The sequence below is a fragment of the Lithobates pipiens genome, unplaced genomic scaffold (assembly GCF_037356315.1).
Source record: "Lithobates pipiens isolate NorthernLeopardFrog02 unplaced genomic scaffold, aLitPip1_a1.2 Scaffold_16, whole genome shotgun sequence".
Lineage (NCBI taxonomy): Eukaryota > Metazoa > Chordata > Amphibia > Anura > Ranidae > Lithobates > Lithobates pipiens.
This window is the reverse complement of record NW_027507748.1, coordinates 21,831,576-21,852,741: the sequence shown is the minus strand read 5'-3', so window position 1 is coordinate 21,852,741 and position 21,166 is coordinate 21,831,576. Positions and strand designations below refer to the sequence as shown.

The window sequence follows — 21,166 nt, the reverse complement described above, 5'->3', positions numbered from 1 at the left end:
CCTTCATTTCAGTACCTAAAACTTAAGACTGAAGCTGGAATGGACAGCATTTAGAATTTTTTTGCTGTACTTTCTATCATTAAACACCCATCCTTGAGCTCTGGTCCAGTTACATGGCCTAAGCAGAGACAATATCATCAGTTTGCTGCAGGCAGGAGGAAGCGTGTTCCTCAGTCTCCTCTTCCCCTAGTGATGAGACTGCAACACTAACTTTGTAGCAAGTCACAAGGCAAGGGGCCGACGCAAGGGCCTATCTGTGTCAGACATTTCTGAACACAGCCAAGAACGTGACCGAGTTATCTCTGAACTGGCATCTCAATACAGGAAATCGATGGTAAGCATGGATGACGCCTGAATAAAGATTGCCTTCTTTTGGAAATATTTGCTAGGAGTGATATGGCAACCTGCCAGTCCCTTACTGAACCCAAAACTTGTAAGACTAAAATCTAAGAACAAAATCTGAAACTCCATCACCCCAAGCTTTATTTAAAGGAGAAGCATATCTAGCAAGCTCCTATGCAACAGACATCCACTGACTGTCTTTGGCCCAAGTAGGCAGGTTGCATACCACCTCCTGGACACCAGAAGCCTCTGTAGCCTTGATTTACTTAAAGCGGAGGTTCACCCTAAAATGGACCTTCCGCTCATCGGAATCCTCCCCCCCTCCGGCGCCACAATTGGCACCTTTCAGGGGGGAGGGGGGTGCAGTTACCTGGATAATCCAGGTAACTGCACCCACTTCCGGGATAGCTCTCTGCGGAAAGGGGCGTAGATTACGCCCCTTTCCACAAGTGCCCGCCCCCTTCCGCAAGTGCCCCGCTGCCTGCTGGGAAACACACAGATCCCAGAGGCAGCGGGGACCGTCCTTATTGCGCAGCGCAACTCGCGCATGCGCAGTAGGGAACCGGGAAATGAAGCCGAAAGGCTCCATTTCCTGATTCCCATACCCAAGATGGCGGCGGCAGCACCCGAGTGACGATCTACAGATCGGCTTCGGGTGCCAACATCGCGGGCGCGCTGGACAGGTAAGTGTCACTATTTTAAAAGTCAGCAGCTGCAGTATTTGTAGCTGCTGGCTTTTAAAAAAACAAAAACAAAAAAAATGCGGAGTCCCGGTGGACTCCCGCTTTAACCACTAGCCAACCGATGTACGTTGGCACAATGGCGGGGCTGGGCAAATGGGCGCACAGGTATGCCCCCTTTGAATCGCGCCCGCCGCATGCTCCGTGACCGTGCCCAATGTCCGCCGGGGGCCCGCGATCGTGTCACAAAGGCATTTCCCCGTTCTGCCTAGTGACATGACAGAGATCCACCGCTCCCTGTCATCGGGAAGAGTGATCACTGTCATGTCAGTGGTAGCCCATCCCCCCCCCCCACAGTTAGAATCATTCCCTAGGACACAGTTAACCCCTTGATCGCCCCCTAGTGTTTATCCCCCTTCCCTGCCAGTGTCATTTACACAGTAATCAGTGCATTTTTATAGCACTGATCGCTGTATAAATGACAATGGTCCCAAAATGGTGTTAAAAGTGCCCAATGTGTCTGCCATATGGTCGCAGTTATGGAAAAAAATTACAGATCGCAGCCATTACTAATAAAAAAAATAATGTAATAGAAATGCTATAAATCTATCCCCTATTTTGTAGACGCTATAACTTTTGCGCAAACCAGTCAATATACGCTTATTGCTTTTTTATTTATTTATTTTTTTACCAAAAATATGTAGAAGAATACATATCGGCCTAAACTGAGAAAAAAAAATGATATATATTTTTGGGGGAAATTATAAAATTTAAGTTTTTTTTTTGTTTATAGCGCAAAAAATAAAAACCACAGTGATCAAATATCACCAAAAGAAAGCTCTATCTGGGGGGGGGACGACATTTGTCGCTTTAACTGACAGTTGTCAGTTAAAGCGACGCAGTGCCGTATTGCAAAAAAAGTGCTCTAGTCAGGAAGAAGGGGGTAAAATTTTCCAGGGGTGAAGTGGTTAAACAGCGTACCCAGTATTCTTCCCAGCACAAGCAACACTACAGAAAACAGGTTTGCTTCAATTGAACTTTAGCGCAAATCCCGCCCCCAATTGCTTTGTGTTTTCAGGTAATTTTGCAGTAAAGCAAGGAAGCATAAAAAAATTTGTAGTGTATTAATGTGCTTTACTAAACAAAATGCTGTACATACAGACTGCTTACAGAGCATCAGAATATATGCATACAATATACACATGCCATCCATCCTTCCTAACAAATGAGCATGGACAATGTATGCAACAGCAATAGGGATACGCTGAGCCTGGGTTCACACTGATGCGATGCGGGAACCAGCGCGATTCCAGTGTCGGTTCCCGTATCGCCCCTCTCCGGCAGGCAGTTCACACTGCCCTCTGCGAACCGCTGTGGGTGGAATTACATTGTTAATGACACCCCCAGATCAGTTTACAGATCGCAGTGTGAACCCGCACAGGAATCAAATCGCATAGGTGAGAATACTTATGCGATTTCAGCGTGGGGGGTAAAAAAAAAAGTCCCTGCACTTTTTTTCCCTACCAATTTAATGCAAGTTCAGCCATACAACTGTATGGCTGAACTCGCATCTCACAGACTTTGTATGTGATCGACACCTGCAGTGCAGGCGTGCGAATCACATGCGATGTCTAAGATTGTGCTAGTGTGAACCTGGGCTTAAAGTGGTTATTAACGCTGCAAAAAAAAAAAAAACAACAACCTGCGAGACAAAGCCATAATGAGCTAGTATGCATTGCATGCTAGCTCATTAGGATATATTTACCTTAGAACGATGCTGTTGCAGCGGTCCCCATACAGTGCTGTGACGGGCTGACATGTCTTCAGGGATGTCACTTCTGGGTTCGCTGGGATTGGCCGGAGCCGCGATGACATCACATGTGCGCGGGAGCCGCCGGCAGCGGCACAGCAGCTGTAGAAATGGCACGTACGAGCCGTTTCTGCATTGCGCAAGCGCCAATAATGACATCATCGGCACATGCGTATACAGTGAATATCGCCTGAACTGTGCAAGTTTAGGAGAAATTCACGGTACCTACAGGTAAGCCTTATTATAGGCTTACCTGCAGGAAAAAGTGGTTGTAAAGGATTTACAACCACTTTAACAGTTACTTAACTTTGGCTCTTCCTAGTTACAGTGCCTTGCGAAAGTATTCGCCCCCCTTGAACTTTTCAACCTTTTGCCACATTTCAGGTTTCAAACATAAAGATATAAAATTTTAATTTTTTGTGAAGAATCACCAACAAGTGGGACACAATTGTGAAGTGGAATGAAATCTATTGGATTTTTTCAACTTTTTTAGCAAATAAAAAACTGAAAAGTGGTGCGTGCAAAATTATTCGGCCCCTTTACTTTCAGTGCAGCAAACTCACTCCAGAAGTTCAGCGAGGATCTCTGAATGATCCAATGTTGTCCTAAATGACTGATGGTGATAAATAGAATCCACCTGTGTGTAATCAAGTCTCTGTATAAATGCGCCTGCTCTGTGATGGTCTCAGGGTTCTGTTGAAAGCGCAGAGAGCATCATGAAGACCAAGGAACACACCAGGCAGGTCCGTAATACTGTTGTGGAGAGGTTTAAAGCCGGATTTGGATACAAAAAAAATTTCTAAACTTTAAACATCCCAAGGAGCACTGTGCAAGCGATCATTTTGAAATGGAAGGAGTATCAGATCACTGCAAATCTACCAAGACCTGGCCGTCCCTCTAAACTTTCAGCTCAGACAAGGAGAAGACTGATCAGAGATGCAGCCAAGAGGCCCATGATCACTCTGAATGAACTGCAGAGAACTACAGCTGAGGTGGGAGAGTCTGTCCATAGGACAACAATCAGTCGTACACTGCACAAATCTGCCCTTTATGGAAGAGTGGCAAGAAGAAAGCCATTTCTCAAAGATATCCATAAAAAGTCTTGTCTAAAGTTTGCCACAAGCCACCTGGGAGACACACCAAACATGTGGAAGAAGGTGCTCTGGTCAGATGAAACCAAAATCCAACTTTTTGCCCACAATGGAAAACGATATGTTTGGCGTAAAAGCAACACAGCTCATCACCCTCAACACACCATCCCCACTGTCACACATGGTGGTGGCAGCATCATGGTTTGGGCCTGCTTTTCTTCAGCAGGGACAGGGAAGATGGTTAAAATTGAGGGGAAGATGGATGCAGCCAAATACAGGACCATTCTGGATGAAAACCTGTTGGAGTCTGCAAAAGACCTGAAACTGGGACGGAGATTTATCTTCCAACAAGACAATGATTCCATACATACAGCAAAATCTACAAAGGAATGGTTCACAAATAAACGTATCCAGGTGTTAGAATGGCCAAGTCAAAGTCCAGACCTGAATCCAATCGAGAATCTGTGGAAAGAGCTGAAAACTGCCGTTCACAAACGCTCTCCATCCAACCTCACTGAGCTCCAGCTGTTTTGCAAGGAAGAATGGGCAAGAATTTCAGTCTCTCGATGTGCAAAACTGATAGAGACATACCCCAAGCGACTTGCAGCTGTAATCGCAGCAAAAGGTGGCTCTACAAAGTAGTAACGCAAGGGGGCCGAATCCCACTTTTCATTTTTTTAATAGTTAAAAAAGTTTCAAAAATCCAAAAGATTTCGTTCCACTTCACAATTGTGTCCCACTTGTTGGTGATTCTTCATAAAAAATATAAAATGTTATATCTTTATGTTTGAAGCCTGAAATGTGGCAAAAGGTTGAAAAGTTCAAGGGGGCCGAATACTTTCGCAAGGCACTGTATATGTAGTCGTCTTCCTTCTATCCAGGATATCTTCCAAAACAGCTCCTTACTTTGAGTGCTCCAAAACTACTTTCTCTTTGTCTTTAGCACATAGCTGAAGTCATGTATCCCCCCCACTTCCTAGTTTATAAAAAGAATATATGGTAAGCAAAATGCACTATTCCATATACTTTTACTATAAAAAAAAAAAAAAAAAATCAATAAGGCTGGATTTTGCCCGGCTCTGTATGGAATCGGTTCACATATCTCCGCCGATGCAAATTTGCACAGGAGCCCTGTGTGTCTTTTGGCCCATTTCAGGTCCAAATTCAGCCAAAAATTCAGGTTTAAATCGCATCTGAAGCGAGGAACCAGGACGCACCGGACCCCTGCTGGGAGCCGCATTGGTATTAGGGTGTGAACCCGGCCTAAAACAGCTATAGCAACACAGTCGCACACTAGGATGGAAGAGAGCAGTTACATTGTACAAGTCCAATTCAGGGCTGTTTTTAAGGCAGGGCAAAAGGGGCAGCTGCCCTGGGCCCTAAGCAGCTGCCTCATACTTGCCAACTATCCTGGTTTAAATTCCCTTGTCCCTTGAGGTTTTAGTCCTGTGCTGTGTCCCAATATCTGTGTGAAGTGGTGCTACTCATGCTGCACAGCTCTACCCTTTTGTTGTGTACAGATGACCCACTTGCAGACCTTGTGCCTACATGTAAATTACCAGCATTCATATATAAATAGCAGTGGCATTCATTTGTAAATAGCGGCGGCCAGTGGCATTGATATGTATTTCTTGCCCCCCCCCCCCCCCCCCCATGGTCATATCCACAGTAACCTCCAGCAGCCAATCAACAAGCAGAAATTATGTGCTGTAACCTTTAGCAACTAATCAGTGAGCCGTAATGTGTGCTGTAACCTCTAGTAACCAGTCAGTGAGCGGTAATGATACACTGTAACCTCTGGCAACCAACCGTAATAGCTGCCTAATCTGATTCAGTAAACTGAATTTGAGTCTAGCTGCTAATTTATTGTAGAGAAGGTGGAGAGCAAAACTGCATGGGGGGGGGGGGGGGGGGGGGCCCAAGAAAAGTTTTGCCCAGGGTCCAATCAATATTAAAGATGGCCCTGGTCCAATTTTGCCTGCAGCAGAAGGATGACATCTAAGTTTAGGCATACAGGGAGTCCCAGAGTTACAATCACCCGACTTGTGAACGACTTCTACTTACGAAGGGAGGGTGGCGCCGGCGGGCACATCGAAAAACTAAGTCGAAAAACATTGGAAATGCCGTTCTGCGCATGCACGGCCGGATTACGAACAAATCCGACTTCAGAACAAACAGGCAGTCCCTAACCTGTTCATAACTCGGGGACTGCCTGTAGTTGTAGGCTGGGGCTCAATCAAGGTAAACTCCTTATGCACCAAAATCTAAATGAAAAAAAAAAAAAAAAAATTGATGAATCTTATCATTTATCGTGTCAAAAATCTGTTCATGGTACACGGTAAAACTAGACAGAGCTCTGCTCTAAGTGAATAGGTACATGTAGTCTGAAGGGAGGTGAGACAAGGTCAGATCTATACAAATATAGGAAAAATACCTGGTTTTGGCAAATGTGTTCATCATCAGATTATTTAGTACAAATTAACAAGAGAACCTTAGCCCGGCACTGTATGGCCAAAACTTTGTGGGCACCTGAACATCACACCATTTTGTTGTACGTCCCATTCCAAATCCATGGACTCTATGGCCGACTTCTAAGCCAGTGCCCGAGACTCACATCCTATGAGATATGGTGCATACAGGATTTGGGTCAGAGAGGAGGGATATCTACTATATATGGGCTCTTGCACGACACCCCAAACAAACGATCCTACATGAAGGAATGGGGGGTAATGATCCAGAATCTAAGAAAGAGATGGCGTACTGGCACAATTGCTAGTGGGTGGTTCTCTTTTAAAAGGTATTCTAAATATCGAACTGATTAAAGCCAGCGTGAAGGTTCTAACCAGATGGTATTCTGCACAAACTCTTCAGTCTCAAAAGCATTTGACACAGTTCACTGTACAAAATAAGGTCCGTTGGCATGGACCATAGGGTGAGTGCATGGGTTGAAAACTGGCTACAAGGGCGAGTTCAGAGGTTGGTGATAAATGGGGAGTACTTGGAATGGTCAGGGGTGGGTAGTGGGGTCCACCAGGGTTCTGTGCTGGGACCAATCCTATTTAATTTGTTCATAAATGACCTGGAGGATGGGGGATGGGGTAAACAGTTCAATCTCTGTATTTGCGGACGATACTAAGCTAAGCAGGGCAATAACTTCTCCTCAGGATGTGGAAACCTTGCAAGAAGATCTGAACAAATTAATGGGGTGGGCAACTACATGGCAAATGAGGTTCAATGTAGAAAAATGGAAAATACTACATTTGGGTGGAAAAAATATGAATGCAATCTATAGACTGGGGGGAGAACCTCTGGGGGAATCTAGGATGGAAAAGGACCTGGGGGTCCTAGTAGATGATAGGCTCAGCAATGCCAAGCTGCTGCTAACAAAGCAAACACAATATTGGCATTAAAAAGGGGATCAATCCTAGAGATAAAACAATAATTCTCCAGCTCTACAAGACTCTGGTCCGGCCGCACCTGGAGTATGCTGTCCAGTTCTGGGCACCAGTCCTCAGGAAGGATGTACTGGAAAATGGGGCGAGTACAAAGAAGGGCAACAAAGCTACCAAAGGGTCTGGAGGATATTAGTTATGAGGAAAGGTTGCGAGCACTGAACTTATTCTCTCTGGAGAAGAGACGCTTGAGAGGGGATATGATTTCAATATACAAATACCGTACTGGTGACCCCACAATAGGGAAAAAACTTTTACACTAAAGGGAGTTTAACAAGACACGTGGCCACTCATTAAAAAGAAAAGAAGTTTAACCTTAACCTACGTAGAGGGTTCTTTACTGTAAGAGCGGCAAGGATGTGGAATTCCCTTCCACAGGTGGTGGTCTCAGTGGGGAACACTGATAGTTTCAAGAAACTATTAGATAAGCACCTGAACGACCGCAACGTACAGGGATATACAATGTAATACTGACATATAATCACACACATCGGTTGGACTTGAGTCTTTTTGCGACCTCACCTACTATGCAACCTTCATGGTAATATGTACCTTATATAGTAGGAATGCCCCAGAATGTAGGGGTATTAAATTCAATTGCATCATGGGCTGCATTATGGTTGTATCTGTAAGGTGTCAAGAGTCCCCCCCCCCCCTTACCTTGCACTGCTGCCTGGAAGAAGCTTGGTGCAGAGTTTGAAAGCAGAAAGCACAGGGTTCTTGAGGATGACAAGCGCAGGGTCTGGAGGAGTTTGCTGAATGCTGAGACAATGTAAAGTGGGTGCTGCAGCTCCACCTCTCTGTGGCTGCATGGAGAACTGCAAAATCTTGCAGAGTTCTGTCCTCTCTGCTGCCGACTGCAGCAGAGAGGACGACAGAACTTTTAGCATCTTAGCAGACTATAACTAGATCATGGAAAAGATCCTCAGTTTCCATGTTTCAGGCCAAGCAGAAAATGTCCTGGCTCATGTAAATTTTGCCAGCATTCTGAATGGTAGTTTAGAATTGTGTCAATGTCCCAATATTTATGGACCTGACTGTATTTTTTGAAGGCCTTCTCCTTTGCTTTTATATGCATTTTTACATTGGAGTTAAGCCATCCAGGACTTTTATTCGCTCTTTTAAATTTATTACCCAATGGGATGCATTGGCTAATGCCCTTATTTAATATGCTATTAAAGCAAACCCATCTCTCCTCCGTGTTCTTTGTGCCTAAGATTTTATCCCAATTCATGCCTTCTAGAAAGGTTTGTAGTTTAGGGAAGTTGGCTCTTTTTGAAATTCAGTGTCTTTGTATTCCCCTTATGCTTCCTATTTGTGTGATTTATATTGAAGCCAATTGAGCTGGCTTTGTATTCAGGGGCACAGTCATGTTGGAACAGAAAAGGGTCTTCACCAAAGTGTTACCACAAGGTTGGGAGAGCATTATTGCCTAAAATGTCTTTGTATGCGGTAGCATTAGCAGTTTTCCCTGGGAAAAACCCAAACTTAGTAATTTGGGGGGAGAGGGCACAAGCCATTTAGGAAGGTGATGGTCAGGTACCCACATACTTTTTACCATATAGTGTAGTGTAGGTGTGATGATCAGCTGTCCATCAACTTTTGGCCATAAAGTGTGGGTGCAATTGTTAGATGTCGACCAACTTTTAGCCATGTGGTATAGGTGCGACGGTCAGATGTCCACCAACTTTTGTCCACATAGTGTAGGTGTAATAGATGTCCACCAACTTATGACCATATAGTGTTGATGTGATTATCAGATGTCCACCACCTTTTGGCCAAATAGTGTAGATGCGATAAGAAAATATCCAGCAACATTTGACCATATAGTGTAGATGTGAACAGCAGATGTCCAGCAGCTTTTAGCCATATAGTATAGATGTCATGATCAGATGTTCATCAACTTTTGGCCATACAGTGTAGCTGTGATGGTCAGATGTCCACCATCTTATGGCCATTTAGTGTAAATGTGATGATCAAATGTCCATCAACTTTTAGCCATATAGTGTAGATGTGATGCTCAGATGTCCATCAACGTTTGGCCATATAGTGTAGATGCGATGGTCAGATGTCCAACTTTTGGCCATATAGTGTAGGAGTGATAATCAGATGTCCACCACATTTTGGCCATATAGTGTAGGTGTGATAATCAGATGTCCACCACATTTTGGCCACATAGTGTAGGAGTGATAATCAGATGTCCACCACATTTTGGCCATATAGTGTAGGAGTGATAATCAGATGTCCACCACATTTTGGCCATATAGTGTAGGAGTGATAATCAGATGTCCACCACATTTTGGCCATATAGTGTAGGTGTGATAGTCAGATGTCCACCACATTTTGGCCATATAGTGTACGAGTGATAATCAGATGTCCACCACATTTTGGCCATATAGTGTAGGTGTGATAGTCAGATGTCCACCACATTTTGGCCATATAGTGTAGGAGTGATAATCAGATGTCCACCACATTTTGGCCATATAGTGTAGGAGTGATAATCAGATGTCCACCACATTTTGGCCATATAGTGTAGGAGTGATAATCAGATGTCCACCACATTTTGGCCATATAGCGTAGGAGTGATAATCAGATGTCCACCACATTTTGGCCATAGAGTGTAGGTGTGATAGTCAGATGTCCACCACATTTTGGCCATATATTGTAGGTGTGATAGTCCGGTGTTCACAAACTTTTGGCTACGTAATCACAGTAAATGTTTGAGAGCAAGACTGTAAAACTGGCACACAATACAGTCTTGTAATAATAACCTATAAAGACACAAGGGTACATTAGAAATGACAAATATTACATTTAAATTTATATTTTATTTTCAAGAATTTTAACAACTTTACACAATTTTCAAGTCATAAAATCAGAGTGCTTTTCTTTTTTTTCCTTTTTAAATCTCTCCTTCCATAACCTTTACAGCTCAAAAGAAAAAAATATATAAGAATGATACAGTGAAAAAAAAAAAAAAAGCTCAACACTTACAACAAAAGAAACACCAAAAACGAAGAGAAATGATCCAGAAGCTGCATCATCCGGCACCCCCCGTAGGAGGCCCAGCAACATTACAATAAATACAAGATTTTCTTTACACACCTGCATCGAGGATCAATGAGCCCCCAAGGGGATATATTATCTCTTTTTTTTTTCAAGGTAACATTTCACTTTAGGATTGAGGATTCTACGACACAATAAACAATGACAAATGGATCTACACAGGGATAATGGGTTTCTACAGTGAATTCGTAAGCATTTACTCAAATACAGTCAAGTAAAGGAGTTTAGATGGGATAGAGATCCTGAGCAGAAGCTGGACTCGTTTGTAGATATCAACCAGAGAGAAGCTTTTGATTATCATGAAGGTAAAAAAAAAAAAAAAACTGATTGGTTGCTATTAGTTATAGCATATTACTTCCTGATATTATAAAGAGCATAGTATATATTAGTCAAAACAAAAACATATTGGATTATGTCTACTTAGTTAATTTTATTTTTTGTCACTTGCCTTGATTTTGGTATATGAAAAATTTGAGTGTCACACCAAAGGTTTAGGAGTTCAAGAGCATTTCTTTTATTACAGAAGGTGGTTCACGAGGTAACAAGCCAATGCATTTGAGGCAACAAACTCCAATACACTATTCCACACAGCACACGTTCCTGTGAAAGTGGCTGTATAAAAGTGGGTGCTGAAGCGACCAACGGCTGGAACCGTGAACAATCAGAGCGAGAGAGGTCACCAGCACACCATGGGTCTCCAAAATTGGGTCCAAAGCTTTATTCAGCGATCAAATTCCTGATGAAGGTGTTCTGCTTGGCGCCGAAACTTTGCTGTAAAGATGGACCCAATTTTGGAGACCCATGGTGTGCCGGCGACATCTTCTGCTCTGAGGCTTCAAATTCGCCCTTCATCAGGGGTTCAAGTGCCAATATGAAAAAAGTGGTGGACTTGTACGGGCCAATGGAGGGTGAATCTACTTGGGGAACCCAACCAGCTGTTGAAGTAGAGGGGACCGAAAAAAAGAGACAACCCCATTAAAACTAGCCATAGATAAATCGGTGGAGGTGGAATCCTCCCTGCTGGGATATTGTATACTGGCAGTGGGATTCTCCACTGTCAGAATGAACTGATAAACGGCCGCAACTGCTGATCAACAAAAATGTTCCAACCTCCACGTTTAACAGAAGCCAATCATTAAAGAAGAAGTAAACCCTGATGAGTTTACTTCCTCTTTCATTCCCTGCAAAGGTAAAGCATAATGGACTACTATGCATTGCATCGCATAGTAGTCCATTATGTGTCACTTACCTGACACAGGAGCCAGCGATGTCACCGCTGTCCCCTATAGTCCGGCGCATCCATCTTCTCGTGGGATCTCTCTGCTCCACCGCTGTCATTCGGGGAAGCTGCAATGACGTCACTCCCGCGCATGCGCCGACGCGCGCGGGATCTTCGCTGTTGACAATGCCGCGCTCAGTGGGCCTAGACAGCAATGCCTGTCTTTCGGCAAATATCTCCTAAACCGTGTAGGTTTAGGAGATATTTCTTGGACCTACAGGTAAGCCTTAATCTAGTGTGTTGTAAGGGTTAATTTGACTAAGTGCGAACGGCCATAGATGGATCCAAAAGTTGGCTGGTCCCTACTGAACTGGCTGAATTTCGATCCATTTACAAACTTCAGTCCATCACTTTTTTGCATCAGCACTTGAAGCCCTGATTAAGGGGGAAATTTTAAGCCTCTGAAATGTGTTGGCTTGTAACCTTTGAACTCACTCAAACTTCTATAATGAAATGCTCAGACTCCCAAACCTTTGTTGTGGCCCCTATACCATCCTGTATTTACCCAAGATGCTTTCTTTTCTTTTTTTTTATTAGAATTCCTTTATTTCTCAATTGCACACAGACAAATCAATACCCAAGAAGCTCTTGAGGACCTTTTTGTGTAGAGAGAGGTCTAACCAGAGTGACCGTGCTTCATAGCATGGATCCAGCACCTCCTACCTACACTTTTTAGATTTTGGTTGTCTGCTTTTTCTTGTCTACAGCAGGGATATGCAATTAGCGGACCAGCAGTTGTTGCAGAACTACAAAGTCCCATGAGGCATAGCAAGACTGACAGCCGCAAGCATGACTCCCATAGGCAGAGGCATGATGGGACTTGTAGTTTTGCAACAGCTGAAGGTACGCTAATTGCATATCCCTGCTCTACAGGATTACTGTGCATGGTGAAGAGCAAGCTAGGTGTAGACCAGAAGTGTCCCTAAGGCCGTGTACACACGATCGAATTGTCCGGCAAACTTAGTCCGGCAAACAATCTGGCGGATAGTCCGGCGGACTTTCTACCGAACGGACTTGGCCACACACGGACACACAGAAAGCGCGGCGTTTTCTAGCGCGATGACGCACAGCACGTACGACAGGACCGAGAAAAAGGAAGTTCAATAGCCAGTAGCCAATAGCTTCCTTCTCGTACTTTCTTCTGAGCATGTGTCATTCTTAGTCCGCCGGACTAGCATACTCACGAACGTATTGTCCGCTGAAACCTGAGAAAGTCTGCTGAAGCCCACACACGATCGGATTGTTCCGGTGAAATGCGTTTCGGTGAACTAAGTACGCCGGACAATTTGATCGTGTGTACGCGGCAAAACATGCTCAAAAGTCTATATGTGCAAAGCTTGTAGATGGGCTATAGCAGGCCAAAATCTGCTTTGCTGTTTTATGTTTTCCCGAAAAAACAGCACAACAGATCACAAAATGCGAACTCAGGTAAGCGTCAATTTTTAATGGCTTAATACTGGATTTTATGTTCTAGTTCTATGTATATATATTAAAAAAAAAAAAAAAAACTCCTTTGCCTGTAGGAGATGCAACAAAGACCGTCAGGCAGAGATTTACAAGTAAAAATGCATCATTATGTTCTGTACCATCTTCCAGCGATTCCTTTTGGTAGGTTTATAGAATTATTACAGCATACGGCTTATGCTACAGGTTAAAACGATACACATGCCACTTGTGAAAGATGAAGAAGCATTAAACCTTGTGAAATACGAACTGATAAAGGGCCAGAAGGTCAAAAGGGCCGGTCTTTCCAGCCCCCCCCCAGGGGTGCAAAGACCGGAAATGAAAGAGTTCTCCACTCTTATCTAAAACCAGAAGCAGATACAACATAGTGTTAGCGAATACCTTCCTTGTCCATCAAAAAAAAAAAAAAGCCCCTTGATTGCCCTGTAGCAGAACCCTTTCAGTTTGTTATGAAGATTCAATATACTCCAAGCAAGGTCTAAGCCAGAGATCTTCAAGCTACGGCTCTGCAGCTGTTGCGGGACTACATTTTCCATGAGGCATTGCAAAACTCTGACATTCGCAGACATGACTAGGCATTACTGAACAACTGGAGGGCCACAGTTTGGAGACCCCTGGTCTAAGCCGACGAACCCCTCCTTATTCATGATGAGTGCGCTGATTAGCCAGCAGTGCACTGCCATTAGACAGGTCGGCAGGGCTTAGACTTTAGTTAAAGTGGTTGCAAAACCATATGAACAAAAGCATATCCCTCTATAGCAGTGATGGTGAACCTTGGCACCCCAGATGTTTTGGAACTACATTTCCCATGATGCTTGACTACACTGCAGAGTGCAGGAGCATCATGGGAAATGTAGTTCCAAAACATCTGGGGTGCCAAGGTTTGCCATCACTGCTCTATAGTGTGTACTTGTCTCAATCCAGAGCACCAAGTGCCATTTCTGTCTGCTACTTCCTTCCTCTGCTATCAGGCATGAGTCACTTCTGACACAAGGGGGCAAAAAGGTGACAGGGGAGGGACCTCCAGCACCTGTGATTGACAGACTAAGCTCTGTTCCTGTGTGAAGGGCGTGTGTTCCTTGACTCCAATCAGTTTACAGAGCTCCGTAGAGTGTCATTTCAACTTTTTTTTTCCTCCCAGTGTGTTCCTTCCCTCCAATCATTTTACAGAGCTCCGCAGAGTGCCATTTCAACTTTTTTTTTTCCTCCCACTGTTTTCTGGCAGCTCAGACAAGCTTTATAAAAATTGTGGACTTTGAACGGATGTAGAGAAGACAGAGAAGGCAGATAAACAGGTACAACTTATGTAAGAGGATTTGTTTTATCTTACAACCACTTTGAGTCGCCATAGCAAACTAAAAGCAGGATTCAAACTGGCACTTAGGAGGCCCTTGGTAAACATAGTGGAAGACAAATGCACTTTAAAAAAGTGCACTTTTCATTAAAGCCGCTGCCATCTAATGCAACTTCCTGATGTGCAGCTCTAAAGCTGCATAAAAGATCATCAAAATACAGAAAAAGTGTATAGGAATCTACTGTATACTATTTTGATGACAACTCTGTCACCCTCAGGTTAGGTTTCCTCATCGCTGAGCTGCATGATCTTGTTTGGTTTTCCAAAACAAGAGGGACCGAAGTGTGTGAACCCCCAACTATGGTAATAAACCATAATTACTATAACATCAGAAGGGTCCTCCAAATGGGGAGGGGGGGGGGGGGACACATCCTTAAGAAAAGGTGAAAACTCGATGTCAGCACACAGCTCCTCCAGACGCGTTTCGTCATATATGCCATCCGAAGCAGATAGTATATTCATGAGGTTACCTGCACTTTTCTCCTAATCTTTTTTTTTTTTTTTCTGGGTTGTAGGCAGCATATACCTCCAAGGCCCACTATAACCTTAGGGAATCTCTGCAGAAGTCACATGGTACACACATAGTAAAGAGTGGAAATACAATGGCTCAGATTACAGAGACGCACAATGAGGTAGACCAACTCAAACACCCAAGCTGTGGTGGTACTACCTAATCCCAGTATGTCCCGCCAGCCTTTGAGTGCTTTGACAGGTAGTTCTGCCGCAGCTGGAAAGAAAAGTGTTGCCTTTACTCACTGTGAAAAAGGGGGAAAAAAAGTGATAAATGCAAAAATAAACAAAGACAGGAAAAACAAAGGTTTGGAATGTGAATATAAAGGGATCGCAGATGTAAATGTGTTCGTTACCAACAAAAGCCCTTCAAAATAGGTTAAGAACTGGCCTCTGGTCACCTAAAGGTTAGGAGATGAAAGAAGACCCAGCAGACTACATTTGGTAAAACAGTTGAGGAAAAAAAAAAATTGCTGATTTGGGGTTTCGGGAAGGACATCAGCACCTCTCTCCCACCTACACTCCATCCGCTATGAAGGTCAGACTTACATACATTCACCACACCGAGCAGATTACAGCTACACACAGGAGCCAAAACACTGGAATGGAAACTATCGTTGTATGAAGACTACACAACGTGGAAGAGATCGATGGAGCTCTGTAGTGGACAGACATGAGCTCCGGTCTTGATGCGGTACGTGGAGGTCTGAGATGATGGGATGGTGGTCAAAAGTGGCGGCGGAGGTGATGGCTCCTAATCTTCCAGGCTGCGGAAGGCGTTCTGCATGTCTTCCAGTAACTGGGCATAATCTCCCTTAATCTTGGCTTCTCCTTCTTTCACTGGGTCCTGGATAAAAAAAAAAAGAAAAAAAAAAAAGAAAAAGTCTCAGGTAAGAAAGCAGCGTCGGTTTAGAAGGGCGAGGCAGTTCTGGACCTTAACTGGTTCCCATCCAGGCCATTTCTGGCATTTCTCTACTACATGTAAAACAATCTTTATTTTTTTACTAGAAAATTACTTAGAACCCCCAAACATTATCCCTTTCATGACTAAGCCTATTGTTGACATTTGGTGTTTACAAGTTAAAATCCATATTTTTTGCTAGAAAATTAATTGGAACCCCCAAACATTATATATACACACATATATATATATATATATATATATATATATATATATACAGGTCCTTCTCAAAAAATTAGCATATTGTGATAAAGTTCATTATTTTCTGTAATGTACTGATAAACATTAGACTTTCATATATTTTAGATTCATTACACACAACTGAAGTAGTTCAAGCCTTTTCTTGTTTTAATATTGATGATTTTGGCATACAGCTCCTGAAAACCCCAAATTCCTATCTCAAAAAATTTGCATATCATGAAAAGGTTCTCTAAACAAGCTATTAACCTAATCATCTGGATCAACTAATTAACTCTAAACACCTGCAAAAGATTCCTGAGGCTTTTAAAAACTCCCAGCCTGGTTCATTACTCAAAACCGCAATCATGGGTAAGACTGCCGACCTGACTGCTGTCCAGAAGGCCATCATTGACACCCTCAAGCAAGAGGGTAAGACACAGAAAGACATTTCTGAACGAATAGGCTGTTCCCAGAGTGCTGTATCAAGGCACCTCAGTGGGAAGTCTGTGGGAAGGAAAAAGTGTGGCAGAAAACGCTGCACAACGAGAAGAGGTGACCGGACCCTGAAGAAGATTGTGGAGAAGGACCGATTCCAGACCTTGGAGGACCTGCGGAAGCAGTGGACTGAGTCTGGAGTAGAAACATCCAGAGCCACCGTGAACAGGCGTGTGCAGGAAATGGGCTACAGGTGCCGCATTCCCCAGGCCAAGCCACTTTTGAACCAGAAACAGCGGCAGAAGCGCCTGACCTGGGCTACAGAGAAGCAGCACTGGACTGTTGCTCAGTGGTCCAAAGTACTTTTTTCGAATGAAAGCAAATTTTGCATGTCATTCAGAAATCAAGGTGCCAGAGTCTGGAGGAAGACTGGGGAGAGGGAAATGCCAAAATGCCTGAGGTCCAGTGTCAAGTACCCACAGTCAGTGATGGTCTGGGGTGCCATGTCAGCTGCTGGTGTTGGTCCTCTGTGTTTTATCAAGGGCAGGGTCAATGCAGCTAGCTATCAGGAGATTTTGGAGCACTTCATGCTTCCATCTGCTGAAAAGCTTTATGGAGATGAAGATTTCATTTTTCAGCATGACCTGGCACCTGCTCACAGTGCCAAAAGCACTGGTAAATGGTTTACTGACCATGGTATTACTGTGCTCAATTGGCCTGCCAACTCTCCTGACCTGAACCCCATAGAGAATCTGTGGGATATTGGGAAGAGAAAGTTGAGAGACGCAAGACCCAACACTCTGGATGAGCTTAAGGCCGCTATCGAAGCATCCTGGGCCTCCATAACACCTCAGCAGTGCCACAGGCTGGTTGCCTCCATGCCACGCCGCATTGAAGCAGTCATTTCTGCAAAAGGATTCCCGACCAAATATTGAGTGCATAACTGAACATAATTATTTGAAGGTTGACTTTTTTTTGTATTAAAAACACTTTTCTTTTATTGGTCGGATGAAATATGCTAATTTTTTGAGATAGGATTTTTGGGTTTTCAGGAGCTGTATGCCAAAATCATCAATATTAAAACAAGAAAAGGCTTGAACTACTTCAGTTGTGTGTAATGAATCTAAAATATATGAAAGTCTAATGTTTATCAGTACATTACAGAAAATAATGAACTTTATCACAATATGCTAATTTTTTGAGAAGGACCTGTATATTATTATATATATATATATATATATATATATATATATATATATATATATATATATATATAAAAAAAATATATATATATTTTTAGCAGAGACTCTAGAGAATAAAATGGCGATTGTTGCAATATTTTATGTCACACGGTATTTGTGTAGTGGTATTTTTAAACGCAACTTTTGGGGAAAAAATCATTTTTCATGAATAAAAAAAAAAACGAAACAGTACAATTAGCCCAATTTTTTAGCATAATGTGAAAGATGACGTTACACTGAGTAAATAGATACCAAACATGTCACGCTTTATAATTGCACGCACTCGTGGAATGACGACAAACTACAGTACATAAAAATCTCCATAGGCGTCGCTTTTAAAAAGAAAAAATTCCGGTTACCAGGTTAGAGTTACAGAGGAGGTCTAGTGCTAGAATTATTACTCTCGCTCTGACGATTTCTCACATGTGTGATTTGAACACTGTTTACATATGCGGGGGCGACTTCCATATGCGTTATATTTGCTGCGCGAGCTCACGGCGACGGGGGCGCGTTAAATTTTTTTTTTTTATTATTTTAAAATTAATAAAAAAAATTTTTTTTTTATCACTTTTATTGCTGTCACGAGGAATGTAAACATCCCTTGTGACAGTAATAGGTGGTGACAGGTACTCTTTATGGAGGGATCGGGGGTCTAAAAGACTCACCATCCCTCCTTTACACTTCAAAGTATTCAGATCGGTGTTTTCGGCAATTGTGAATACTGTCTTTTTTTTTTTTGAACCGGCATCATTGGCAGCCGAGTAAACGGGAAGTGACGTCATGACGTCGCTTCCGTGTTTACGATTAGGGGACTGGAATGAAGCCGCTTACGGCTTCAAGCCAGTCTCTCCCTAGCCGCCAGAAGCAGCGGATGTTCGATCGGGGCTCCCGATTGAACGGGAGCCCCGGTAAGAGCGGCGGGAGGGGGGGGGGGGGACGTGCTCCTCCGGCACAACAGCTGAGCAGCTTTTAGCCGCATCGGTTGTTAATCCTGGAAAGTAGATTGTCGGCTCAGAAAAACGGTACCGAGATGATGTCTGCAGGTGCGGGCATCATCCCGGTATAACCCCCGAAAGCCGAGTACGCATATATTTTTTAACGGAGACCCTAGAGAATAAAATGGTGGGTGTTTTCTTATGTCACACGGTATTTGCGCAGCGTTTTTTTCAAACCCAATTTTTTGGGGAAAAAATACACTTTAATGCATTTTAATGCAAATAAAAATTAAAAAAAAATAAAAAAAACACACTATACAGCGGGTAAAATATGTATTGAACACATCACTGTTTTTTAGGTAAATGCATTTCTAAAGGTGAATTTTCACCACGTCGGTAACAACCCATGCAATCCATACAAAGAAACCAAAACAAATAAGTTCAGAAATGAAGTTCTGTGTAATAAAATGGGACGACACTGGGAAACAGTATTGAACACATGAAGAAAGGGGGGCGCAAAAAGGCATGGAAAGCCAAGACACCAGCTGAAATCTATCAGTAATTAGAAAGCAATCCTGCCCCTTGTCATAATTTCACCATAATCTGGCCACGACCAGGTGCTCCTCGCAAGTATTCTGACAGAGGGGTGGAAAGAATAATCAGAAGAGTTGTCCAAGCACCACTTGTGGAGAGCTTCAGAAAGAACTGGAATTAGCAGGTACAATTGTTTTTAAAGAAAACAATAAGTAACGCACTCAACCGCTATGGCCTGTATGCACGCTCACCATGCAAGACTCCATCGCTGAAGAGAAAGCATGCTGAAGCTTGTTTAGAGCCGGTTCACACAGGGGCGACCCGTCAGGCGAATTAGCCGCCTGACAAGTCGCGTCCCATTCTGTGCAATGGAACCGTTCTAATCGGAGCGACTCAAGTCGCTCAGACTTAGAAAAAGGTTCCTGTACGACTTTTGGGGCGACTTGCATTGACTTCTATACAGAAGTCATTTTGCAAGCCGCCGCTAAAGTCGGCTGTTAAGTCCGCTGTTAAGCACGCAACCGGCTTAACAACCAGCTAATGTTAAAGACGCCGGCTCCAACAATTTACACCTAAAAAAGCAGCTGAACAGCTGCTTAGGAAATTTGTGGTGAAAACGGAGGGAAAACTTGCACCGGACATGTGAATCTAGCCTTAGAGAGACCTGAACCCATCCCTACTCTATCCTAAACCAGAGCACGGTACTGACCTTGAATTTCATGGAGGAAAGTTTATAGAGGATCTCCCCCATGTTCTCCCTGATTATGGACCACGTGATCTTGTTGTCGCTCTGTGCGGTGGTCTCTACAGCACGGCGGGCCATATCGTAGAATGCGATCATGTTGTACAGCATGCCCACCGTCTTGTAGAAAGGACAGAATCTGGAGAAGGTAAGAGATAAAACAGTATTAAAGTTTGGTGATTTTTCATGAGGAACATGTCTGTTTAGACCAAAACTACCACAATACAATAAGTCATGACTTACAACAAACTAGCATTTTTTCAGGTCGGTATAGGAAGCCTTTATAAATTTTCAGTGAAATAAAATTCTACAATAACATACAGCACTAACTTTAAAAATCTCAAAAAAAATCCAGCAGGAATGTTGGTTATTCCTCATAACATGCACAGCAGGAGTTGTAGCACAGGCATGGTGGGAACCTCTCATTAATGGGTACAGCAGGGGTAAAGACCTGGGAACTCAGGAAAGGGATAGTGGAAACCCTCATAATGGGTACAGCAGGTGTACAGACCTGGGAACTCGGCACAGGGATGGTGGGAACCCCTCATAATGGGCACAGCAGGTGTACAGACCCGGGAACTCAGCAAAGTGATGGTGGAAACCCCTCATAATGGGCACGGCAGGTGTACAGGCCCAGGGATAGTGGGAACCCCTCATAATGGGTACAGCAGGTGTAAAGACCCGGGAACTCAGCACAGGGATGGTGGGAACCCCTCATAATGGGTACAGCAGGTGTAAAGACCTGGGAACTCAGCACAGGGATAGTGGGAACCCCTCATAATGGGTACAGCAGGTGTAAAGACCCGGGAACTCAGCACAGGGATGGTGGGAACCCCTCCTAATGGGTACAGCAGGTGTACAGACCTGGGAACTCGGCACATGGATGGTGGGAACAGCAGGTGTACAGATCTTGGAACTAAGCACAGGGATGGTGGGAACCCCTCATAATGGGCACAGCAGGTGTACAGACCGAGGGATAGTGGGAACCCCTCATAATGGGTACAGCAGGTGTAGAGACCCAGGAACTCAGCAAAGGGATGGTGGAAACCCCTCATAATGGGCACAGCAGGTGTACAGACCGAGGGATAGT

General features: G+C 43.7%; 1 protein-coding gene across 2 annotated transcripts in view; it reads right to left on the bottom strand.

Annotated features, from left to right (window-relative positions):
- Window positions 1-10,183: 10,183 nt before the first annotated feature.
- Window positions 10,184-21,166, bottom strand: part of ATP6V1A (ATPase H+ transporting V1 subunit A) — a 61,343-nt gene continuing 50,360 nt past the window's right edge. For both annotated transcript variants that reach the window (XM_077479654.1, XM_077479653.1), the window contains exons 14-15: window positions 20,044-20,215; window positions 10,184-15,895 (exon numbers count right to left, since the gene is read on the bottom strand). In XM_077479654.1, coding sequence (XP_077335780.1) covers window positions 15,803-15,895; window positions 20,044-20,215 — 265 coding nt within the window. In that variant the 3' untranslated portion in view covers window positions 10,184-15,802. The remainder of the gene's footprint in view (window positions 15,896-20,043; window positions 20,216-21,166) is intronic.